This window comes from Egretta garzetta, unplaced genomic scaffold (genome assembly GCF_000687185.1).
Source record: "Egretta garzetta isolate BGI_Z169 unplaced genomic scaffold, ASM68718v1 scaffold107, whole genome shotgun sequence".
NCBI classification, from domain to species: Eukaryota; Metazoa; Chordata; class Aves; order Pelecaniformes; family Ardeidae; genus Egretta; species Egretta garzetta.
The window spans coordinates 3,856,645-3,868,548 of NW_009260399.1; the positions used below are offsets into that span (position 1 = coordinate 3,856,645).

General features: G+C 38.9%; 1 protein-coding gene across 1 annotated transcript in view; it reads right to left on the bottom strand.

The window, feature by feature from the left end:
• The window catches only part of SORCS2 (sortilin related VPS10 domain containing receptor 2), a 387,507-nt gene that overhangs the window by 69,290 nt on the left and 306,313 nt on the right, over positions 1–11,904 (bottom strand). The window contains exon 9 of the mRNA XM_009643235.1: positions 4,151–4,330. Coding sequence (XP_009641530.1) covers positions 4,151–4,330 — 180 coding nt within the window. The remainder of the gene's footprint in view (positions 1–4,150; positions 4,331–11,904) is intronic.

Below are 11,904 nucleotides of genomic sequence, written 5' to 3' on the forward strand. Positions count from 1 at the left end.
TACTTACTCTTTCCTTTCCTTTTTTTCCAACTACCAGTTATGAACTCCTTTTGATGTTCATTTAACAAAAGTCTGCATTTAGGGTGAAGAGAAGGCATCCCTTCCAGCAGGCTACAGATTTGATACCTATTGTTTATAAATACAGGCTTTTTTCTAAGGAAGCAACCCAAATCTACAAAGAATAAGAATTCTCTGCTGGTTACGGTAACAGCCTATATGTTTATGTTTACATTTAGATATGTTTACATTTAGATAACCAAATTCTGTATAGACGTTTTAGCACCCTGCTGTCTCATGAGTTCCTTCTTCCTTAAATGCCATGCATGTGTGGTTGGTTTACCCATCCAGGACGCTGGAAGCTCAGAAGCACCTCCAAGTCAAACAAACTATAATAGTCAACTACTTTGCAGTGCAGGTGAGAAAAGGAACAGGAGGGAAAAAACTAGGAACCTGCTTCCTTTACTTTCAAAGCACTTTCATCTTGCTGGGGCCTATTTACATATTCTATCTTCCCGAGATGGCACAGCAATGAATGTGACTGAAAAGCCTGGCACTTCAAACATTTACTTGGGAAGGTAGACTTGGGGTTCAATTTCCGTATGTGTCTGTCTTCCAGTGAACACAATATTAAATATTTAAACAATAATTAGATCAGGGACTGCAACTGAGGTTTCCCTCTCCATTTCTGGATGGCAAAACCAGTGCTGCATCATGAATATTTTTGTTTCCTCTCTCTCTTTTTTTCTCATTCTTTGTTTAATGAATATTTAATAATTCCATATAATCATTCAGTGGAGTCGGGCTATAATTTTTCTCCATTCCCACTTCCATCTCTAACCTAACCAAGCGCTAGGGTAACCTCTCCTCTCTAGAATATAGGACATAAGTGTTTGAATCTATCAGACAGAAAGGTTATGAAAAAATTTCTTCCAGTGTCTCAGTTAACTTCTCTCACTGCTGCTCTACAGAAAGATAAAAGCCTACCAGCACTTCAGCAGTTCTATGTTGAATGAAAGGCATAAACCCTGCTTGAAGTAATAAGTTTCAGGCATCTATCTTCAGAGCAAGTTCAGAAGCATGATGTTTGGAGTGGTGCATTAGCCTAAAAAATAACAACTAATATAACATTATGGTGTGTAAAAAAAGGCAGCTTTAAAATACCCCACTACCTTAGTAGTATTTTCTGTTTCATTTGTCCTGTGACCTATGTCAATACATGCCTGACTCTTTCTGTCAATACTGTAAATGCTGTATGTCAAATCTATCTTTTGGATTCAACTGTGATGCTGAGGCAGCCACGTTCTTCTGTACTTTCTAATCCTTGACTCAGTTCCCTAATCTAAAATTGGAAGATTAGTATCTTTCTACCAAGGAGGAAAAGATTCACATTAATAGTAAGATGCTATGGAAAAGAAGACATTACAACATTGTGGAGTGTTCAGTTACTCTGATGAGCAGTCCAGTAGCTACCCAAGACAGATGAACACAAGGAAATTCAAAGTACCTTTCCTTTGATTTTCTTTTGACTTTTGGATTGGTTCTCAGAGCACCTACTTCACAAAACAGTTTTCAGGGCTTAGTGGTTCCCCAGTACTCTTAGAAAAGCACTTTGTACCTTATAAATCTTTTTGCTAAACAGGTTTTCTGCTATGACTATGTATTCTGTGACACATAATTGCTGCATTGTTATGTTACGGATTTTTGCAGACAAATAATATTCTATACTGCTTGGTAGCAAGGAGCACTGCTCAGATGGCCCCACAGCGTTTATCAGCAGCAGTTACTGAAATACAAAAAATAGAGCTATATAACAGAAGTTTGTGATTAAAATTTAAATATATATAATTTGTTGTTTGGGGGAAAAAGGATGAAGAACATATACTGCAACTTGTGTGGCTCTTACCCATATGAGGAGTCATAAAGAGATCCAATCTCTAAGTATTACATTAGTATGCCCATTTTGCAAATATGCCTATGTCAAATTTGTGACTGGTTCACATTGACAGCACTTGATACAATTTCAAGGACACTCTCCTTTTGTGCAGTCACAAACTTCAAGGGCATGCTCCTTTTGGACAGTCACTTAATACTTTACCTGTCTTTTTTTTTTCCCTTCTTTAACAAGTATTTGGGAATTATTCCCCTTTCACACATGCAACATGAAAAGAAATTCAGTACAAAATAAAGATAAAGCATGTAAAAGAAAATGAATGCAGCAGGTAGAAAACTACAGAAGACTTTATAGCAGATGTACAAGTAAAAGATGAAGTTAAGTCAGCAGAAGGCAACAAAGATGAACAGCGCAAATTTTAAGGACAATTATGCTCTGGTGGAAAGAGAAATTGTCAACCATTGAGGACTGTCTCTGTGTTGCACTGAAGATTCCTCTTCCCAAGATGGCATACTTGCATTAAATGCCCAGAGAGAAATGTCAGACTAGGCCAAAAAAATCCCATCCTCAAGGACTGCAATATGTTATGTTTAGCAGCTATTTTGTACTGTCAATAACCCACTTGCAGCTATGAGTACTTGATCACATTCTAGTAAAGAAGATGAACACTAATTGTTTATTGTACAAGCTATGTGGAAGCTGTAGGCTGTAAGCAAATAAAAGTGTTCTCCTATAATGCAGTTTTATTCCAAAAATAGCTCTAAAAATTGAACTGCATGGCTCCATGTGTATTCTCTTTCAATTACTCTTTATCATGTCCAAATTTTCTTTTTAATGCAACCCTACAAATTAATCCAGCACCCACAATAATCTAGGATCTCTCTCTCGTGCATTATCAAATATGCCCTCAGTAACACTGTGAAATTCTGAAATCATCAGTGAAACTGAATTAGGTAAATAACTCCTGTAGACAAAAGGACAGCCAGGGGAGGCATCAATGTACAACTTCTCTGAAACGACATGCTATAGGTGACGCAGGGAGAAGAGATTGCACCTGACTCCCTTTTAGCTTTGCATCCCACAAAAGTGACCAGGAGCAAAGAGCTGCAAACCAATGCACCCTGTGGGAATTTGGCTACGCACAATGTATAGCTTCACTCATTAAGAGGCCTCATTTCTAAAAAGGGAGAATCTAGAAAATAATCATAGGTAATGATACACCCTTTTGTTTTACTACAGCCATTTGGAAAGTAAAAGCTAAACAAAGATGAAGGAGATAAGGAGGAAAAAATTACTATCATTTTCCTCCACCAAGAGTCATCTAATTACAGCCATTTAACAGCTCTATAAGTGTATGACTCGTACCCTGAATTACTACAAACCTTTTCCAGAGAAGTCTGATGCACTTATAAAGATTTTTTTTTTTTTTAAACTAACACCAGGAAGATGAGAGAGTAACAGTGGCCAAACCATGTCAGCCCAAAGGTCCATTAGTTTGATATCCTGATAATGGCCAGGGCTACACGCTACAAGAGCAAAGAGGACCAGAGCAAATGTACACCTTGTTACATTTAAATGTCATCATCAATAGGAACAGAATTGATAACAGTTTGGTCTACTCTTCCAAAATGCTATATCCTTCAGTCTTTTCTTTTGTCACGTGCAGTGAAGTTAAAATCCAGGATAGATTTGTTTACAGGTGAGTTTGTCTCATAGCAAATGCTGTTGGCACAAGACACCTACTGAAAGCATGTGGATTTGCTGTCCAATATCTGATTTTGTTGGTTCTTTGCTTGTCATAGCTGACACAACCTAGCAGAAGGCTTGCAGGATTACTATTTAAGACCCTACTGGCTAAAAGACATCCCGCTCTAAGTCATGAAGTGTTTATCGCTGAGTCACCTAGAAGAAAAAAGCTGTACATAGGCAGCTGCATTACTTCTTACTTCAATAATAAATTGTGCTGCCAGCTTCACTTTTCAATATCTTAAAAAAAAAAACAAAACACAAAACCCCAGCCATTTCTAGTTTTACACATCCATGGAAGCCCATACCAAGAATCTAGTTCTTGGAGCGCACAGCACATTAGCAGGGCAAGAGAGAAACATGTAAGTAGTAACCATGTACTGTCAATAAGAAAGAAATCCTAGTATTTTTACATTAAAGATAACTGTGAAAATACACTAATGTAAAATTAATTATACTCAATAAAAATAAAACCCAAAATCTCCAGCCAGACTACACGCATTAAAGACCTACCTCCAGAATATCGATCAGGACATTCTCTTCTGGTTGCTTTGTGCTCCGGACGTTCTCCAGCAGGATAGAGTAGTAAACACCCTGCGGGTCTGACTGGTACAGGTTGTATGTGTCTGTCTGGTACCACTCCTGAACAGCCACAAATACCTGGTTTTCATCTGTACTAATTATTTGTAAATCCTGTAGAAAAATAAGATACCAAATGACTCATTTTCCCATCGTTTCTATTTTACAAAAAGCAAGGTGGAAAAGGCGGGGAAGGAAGAGAGGGAAGAAGGAATGCATCTGAAAGTTCAGTGACAGTAATAGATATAATATAACATAATAGTAATCAACCTGCTGTATCCCACCACCCCGAGGTGGCCAGTCACAGCCTTCTGGCTACAGGTTATCAGAGTGCAAACCAGTTTAGTGAAGACCAAAAATCATGAATGTGCAAAAGCCGTGATCTGCTTTGACTTTTATGGGAAAGGGCTTCTTGAAAAGAAGGGAAAAAAGGAAAGGGGGAAAAAAAAAAAGGAAACTATTTTCCAAGATCTGGATGAGGATCAATGAAAGACTGAAACAACATAAACAAAGCTAATCTGAAAAATAATCCTCAGGTACTGAGAGAATTAAAAATTATTTTGTCCAGGTTAAAGTATAACATAGCACAAAGAGGATCAGATCTAATTTACAGCAGTTACACATAGGAAGTAGCACATATCATGCACACAGTTCATGTATATTATAGTACATAAAGATAATTTATCTATCTATGTAGAAAGATCCACTTAAATGTTCAACAGTAATAACATGAGAGTCAACATTAGGCGTTCATTTCTCAAGAATTTCAAGCGTGGATATTGCAACAGCTTGCTTTCAGCTTCTTCACTCCAAACTTCTCAGACAAAAAAAATGCACAACGGGGGAAAACAATTTAACACTTATTGTAAACAGAAGAAATAAATCAGGAACTAGCAACACTGAACTAAGCTTAGCAAACAGAAAAACAAAGGACAGGAGTTTGCAATAGGATATGGCAGCATAAAGGCAGCTGTTGGGGCGACATATGAAATGACATCTAGTACAAACTGAAAGCTTGTAAACATTTTAGGACCTTGGTACTTAACTGACAATCTGTATACAGTTCTGGGCACCTTATTACTAGAAAAATAACCAAGGCAATGGAGTGAATATGAAATAAAGCTACCAAAATATCAAGAAAATTTGAGTTTGGGGAAGATTGGCTTAAAAAAAATGTATCAAGAAAACAACTTTGCAGAACTCTAAGAGAGAAATAAAACAATTTCTGTAAGAATACAGGTAAGACTGGAGAAAACATGAGTAACACAGAAACACTGAATATCTGGCAAATTATGGCAGTCATGCTTTAGGCAACATGCATGATGCAGTTGAGGCACTTAGGTTCAAAAAAAGACAGTAATAAAAATAAAAGGAATACACGTGGAAGATTTTTAATATGAACAAAATATGGTTATTAAATATCTAATAATTTATTAAATTTATTTTTATGTCTGACACGTCTCAATACAGAAGAATCTAAGTGAAGTTTCCTATCAATGACAGCTCAATGCTGTTTTCAGACTTTCTTGTTGAACCATGTACTAAAGTAGATGTTTGTTCAGCATCCCATTAATAGATCTCTTTTCTCTTACACTCAAAAATTACTCGGAAGCAGACCTTCTGCCAGAACTTTAATTCTTTCCATCTGAGTATGAAATAGTAACTGTTCTGACACAGAAATGCCAGCAAAACACAGCAACTGATCCCAACAGGTTCTTTAAAAAGCCTCTTAGATGTACAGAATGCTTCATTGCCTGCCTTTAATATGTGGCTGGGTAGCCTACATTACACCACGTCTAATACTGAGTTCATCTTTTCTTCTGCAGTGTGAGGAAAGCTCCCATGATTATCGGTTAAGGAAGGATGGAAGTGAAGCAGGGAGAGAAGGAAGGAGTAAAGAAACAGTTTGGTGGTTTGTTTTTTTTTTTTCACGTGAAAACATCTGGAAAAACCCTTTCTCTCCTGTGATGCCAGAAGCTTTCAGCAAAGCTATCATCTACATTATGATAATAAAACATTTATACAGTGCCATAAACAAACACAAAACTCCAGTGAATGTAGGTAAAGTGCCTTCCTTGCCCCAGGCACTTGTGGGGCAGCACTGGTTGTACTGGTGGCCCATGGTGGCAGAGGCAGGAGCTGGGAGGATGGGCAGAGCTGTGGTTCTCCCGGTGCCTTCCTTGCCCCAGGCACTTGTGGAGCAGCACTGGTTGTACTGGTGTCCCATGGTGGCAGAGGCAAGAGCTGGGAGGATGGGCAGAGCTGTGGTTCTCCCATCTCAGGAGGGAGCCAAAACATGTGGTGCAGAAGGACGGGAAGACTAATTTGGGGCAAACTGGAGGGATCTGGTGAAATAAAGAGGGTTGGACTGCAACAAATGAGAGTTTACTCTTCCCTTGGCAGCGACTGTTACCAAGAAAGAGGGTTGTACACTCAGACTGCCGGATGCCAATTTTTTCTGAGGCAAGAATTTAAGACATCCTGGGTTTAGCGAGTGACATCACCCTTCTGCTGCCCTGAACTTTGATCCTTCCATTCAGAATTTACACTTCCAGATTTCCAGTTCAGCCTTACTGCTATTTTCCTTTCACAGTGATTTCTTTTCTCTTGAGAAGCAAACCAGTCCTTCAGTTACACTACCTTGCAATAATCCTGCACAACACTTTCTGCCCGTCATGATATAATCCGCTGGGAAAATTAATCGACAAAGTAGGGAAAACTGAACATTTTATGCTCAATACTTAAATTAATCTTTTAAAATTCTAGATGACAAACTGCTGAGAATCTAGCTAAAACAAAGCTAAACTGTCACGTCACTCTTATACTATTCCTATCCTGGAAAGCTGAATTTAAAAAGAGGAGGAAGGAATTGATTGACAAATACAGAGGCTGGGTCTTCAGCATGCCAAGTCCAACCCTTCATCCCAGCCACCCACTACTCCACAGATGACAAGCACGTGAAGATGAGATGCCAGCAAACATTGCCAGACAGAACTTACTGTCACTAAGTTGACTAGCAAGGACATCCGAGAAAGAAGAAATATCTTGATTGAGGGAATGCAACTTTTTATTGCTTTATCTAATTCATGGCCACAGATACTACCTTAGGCTGTAATCTCAGCAAATCCTATAAGGAAAGCATTTATTCGTTGATGATTTCATGCTTGGACTACTGCAGTTGCCTTCTTGCTGGACCTCCTGCTTTCTCTCTCCACATTCTGCAGGCTACTCAAAGACCCACTGATCATCTAATTTTTCTGTAATTAGGCTACTCACACATGATTTATTCAAATCAATTTATAAGTATCTTTACTGATGTTAGAGATCTTCAGGATTTGGAACATTCCTTATTGTCACTACTCAGATTTTTGTTTATTTCCATTCTGCTTTTTTGTATGTATTCAGTATTTGAGCTCTTGTGCTTTCCTTTCATTTTCCTGCCCAAATGAGAGAGTTCGTGCACTTTCAGGTGTCCCAGGGCAGAATCTTTTTCCAGATTTGCCATGGCAACTATGTTGTTTCTTCTGTGGCATGCCCATTCCTCCATGGACACCCTTCCTCTCATCTCTGCTACTTTACTTTTGCTCTGTCCAGTCTGCCATGTCTGCTCTGTTCCATGTCTTGTTGACCCAAGCATCCATGCTCTCACCATTTTCACTTCTCTCTCTGTTTCTGCAAAGCTCACCAATGGCAATTTTTATCAGCAATAGACTGAGATTCCTGAATGCTAGTATTCTCCATTTACTTTATCTCATCACCTTAGGTTGTAAGCTTTTGTACAGTTCTAAGATGCTACTAGCTATATTGTCTAAAACTCCCTTTTTTTTAACCTCTAAAACCCCATAAGATTTCTCTGTTCTGTTTGCTAAGGCACTTCTTGTGCACTATATTCTGCTAATTCCTTTGTCACTATGTTTCCTTCATCCTCCTCTCTTTACTGGGTAATGTTATACCACACTAAGCACAGATGCCTGTATGCTCATCACTAAAAATCTGTGGAACTACTCATAGGTTCAAGACAGTGGACTAACCCAAAGCCAGGGATATATCTACCTATAGGTGCAACCAAAGAAGCCTGCAAAGTGTTCTAAAATCCACTACGCAATCAAGTCCATGGGGTCATTTCTCTATGGGTGGATAAGAGTAGACAGAAAACAGCCTTCAAATAATGTAAACAGCCACCCCAAGAAAAATGGCATAAATTTCTACATCTACTTGGAGTTAAACACTGTGTATAAATCACAGCAAAGGAGATTTATGTTAGACATCAGAATATCCTTCTATAGCAGCGCCTGGTCATACACACTGAGGATAAAATGCTTAGGGAGTTAAGTAGTCTTCATCCTCAGGAGCTGTTAAGAGTAGATTAGACAAATATCTATCAGGACTGGTTTACACAGGTGAACATGCTTTGGAAAAGGACCTTTCAAGATCCTTTCTATGTCTGTTGTGTATGACCCTGTGAAAAAAAGGGAAAATTAAAACAAGCCTTATTGACATTACTTGAAAAGTTACACATGCAAATATAAATATTATTAAAAAGACATGATTTGGTTTTTTTTGTTTCTGTTTTGGGTTTGGGTTTTTTTAATTCAAGAGCTATAGTTTCTTCACTATGCTAAAAAAGTAAACAATCTCCAAACAAATATGAATTTTAACATGATCATGGACTAAGAATTAAGGGCAGCTGGAAGTCTGTTAAATCAGAATTACTTTTCTACAAAAATGCTAAATGAATCCTGAAAGTGATCAAAGACTACATATTAAAAACTGGTGTGATTAAATAAGGCACCCAGTGACAGATCATACTACTCCTGCTCTTTCAGGGACTTGCAAGCTGCTATGTTTGTACCTTACATCAGTAGCAGAGAACACAATTGTTCAAATAAACACAAAGACAGTTTCAAAGTGATACTAGAAATAATTAGACATGTATGGAAGGCCAATTGTGCCAAAAGATAAGCACCACTTCAAAGAAATTTCATATCACATGGACAGACCCAGTCTATTAGACAAAATAAATGAGTCTGAGGGTGTGCGTGACATTGAAGGAACTGTGCATATTCAGCCACGCAATGGAAAGCAAGCACCCAAGAACTCTGCCAGCAGGTACAGAGTAATGATCAAATATTACTTCTTAAAAACATCCACCTTGCTTAAGAGTTATTTCTTTTAACACAGAGATACCAACATGATCAGTCTAACATTTTTCCAAAATTATCTGCTTTTAACGCAGTTGAGTCTGTTTTCACAGAAGGCTGAATGAACACCAAATAAAAAAAATCAGTCAAGAAGCCCAAAAGCATCAATCAATTAAAAGAGTTGGGTTTGGGGGGAGCTGAGCATAGGAGGGAGGAAGGAAAGAAGTACAGAGGAGGAAGGGAAGAGAAATGCATTGTTTTCACTGTATACAGCCCCATACCATCTACATTTAGTAACTCACCAGCCTGTAAGTCTGCTAATACTTTATAGAATTTTATATTCAAGAAATGCTCAATATGGTTTATTATATTACTGTGATAAGAAGCCCTGTGACACAAATAAATACAATTACACCCTGAAGACAGAAGGATATAAAAGATGACAAGGATTGTACAGCAAGCCAGTGCTCCTTTGTGTAGTAAAATGTGCTGATGACACAGGAAATATCACTAAGTGAAAACACTAGGCAGGGTTCAGCATAGCTGGTATAACACTACACAAGCAGGACCGTGGTGCTTTCGTCAATAAGGCAAATAAAAAAAAACCCTCAACATTCCTGTTTTTCAAATCTTACAATTTTCAGTCCAGTGCCAGAGTTTTTCCCCTCTGCAATCTTTGAATGCTGTGGTTGGGCAATACATTAACCTGAAGCAAGTGATAAATTAAACAGAGAATCACGAGGAGTAAATGTATCAGAAGTGCAACAGATGTAAGCGCTCAAGGCTGTGTAGTCTCAGCCTTGACCTCCAGCTGCACCACATTTATACCCCTGTAATCTCTTAAGTACAATCAAGGTAACTGGATGGCGCATATCCCAGAGATAATCTTCCTTGCCTGCCCAAGTAAAACGGTGCAAGGAGAGAAATCAATAATAAGTTACACTGTGAAGAAAAGAACAGTTCCTTGAATCCACCTCGGATAGATTTGTACAACCGGGCAGCCAGACGGCTGCTACAGCTCAGTTTCACTGTCTGGTACTGGGACAGTGCCTGGGAAAGGAATACTTCTGCTGCATCAAATGCTACTGCTACCTGTATTTCTGTTTTGTTTCCCTTTATTCTTTGTTCAACAGCTGCTCCAATGGACTTTCAGAAGGATGAAGAAGTAGCCCTGCTGCAGTTGCAAACTGCTCTTCTGCCATGCACAGAGAAACAACCCATGGCCAGCCTAAGGTAATCCTCAGCCTCCCTGGGTGATGGACGGCAGAGATGGCAAGGGGGCTTCCCAAGCGGAGAAACAATTCTGGCTAGGGAGATGAAGAGCCTTGCTAAATGAGCTCTCATAGCCTCAGTACCTCATAATCCAACCATCACAGAGCCAGAGCCTCAAAGAACTTTGCTTACAAAAGGGCTGCAGGAATCTTTCCTGCTATTTGTGCTGTTAATGAACGGAGCAGCTTAAGGAACCCTTGAAAAAGTTATGGTAAGAGGGAGCTTGATAGAGAAGGGAATACATGCTTCGAAGGATTGATGGCTGTTTAGGGAGAAAGAGTAAAACTGCTCAAAATACTTTACTCTTGGTAGTGTTGTATCTATGATTGGATGATACAGACAAGTTTGGAAGAAAACCAGTGGTTAAAATAGCGATGTATGCCTCAGACTGAGGCAAGGAAGAGGTGGGCCTCTTTCAAGCCCCTCAGAAGGGCACTAGAGGATAATCAAATAAAAATAATATATGGAGTTGATAAAAGGCATGCATAGGAGATTCACATTACCATGAATACATTCAAGAATAACTTATTTCTAATGCAACAGGATTTTTTTCTTCTTTTATTTTTGTTTATTTCACTCCTGTGCTCCCCTTTTATCTTGGTTACCTGAAAAATGTTATGTTATTGCCTATTTCACAAGATTGAAAAGACATACAGAGATCAAAACAGATGAAAGGAGCTTTTTCCACACCATATCTTTTCAGAACTAAACTTTCCAAATTGCAGTAGGATGTAACAGACAATAGAGTTCTCACATTATTAAGATTTTGTAGCCAGCATGAACAAATGCAGAACCAATGAATGCCCTGTATCAGTTCATAAAAGGAGATCATTATCAATGGAGTTTATTTACCAGAGGTGGTGAGAGGACTCAGAATAATCAAATTCTTCCAAGTCACAGCAGTAAAACCTACCATGATTTGTAGCAGATTCCTTGGTTTGGTCAGCAATTTTGTTAAATTATTTGCCTAAACTGTCAGAATGAACTAGTTCCCAGTGTTATTCTTAGTCACATTAGAGCATGACTCAAAATCCTGATTAAGGACCAGAACCCAATGTACTCCTTCTCCACAGCACACTCCTCTAGGCGAAAACAATCAGAGCTGCAGGGACTTCTATGCAATGCAGGTGCGACAACCCTCTGGATGGGGCTGCAGCCTGTGCCCCTTGGCAGACCTGCTCTCCCAGCAGCAGTGGACTGAGCCCCTGCTCCAGGCTGAAAACAGCCCAGGGGGGGTCACTGGATCTCCCTAGATCTCTCTGGAACACACCTGCA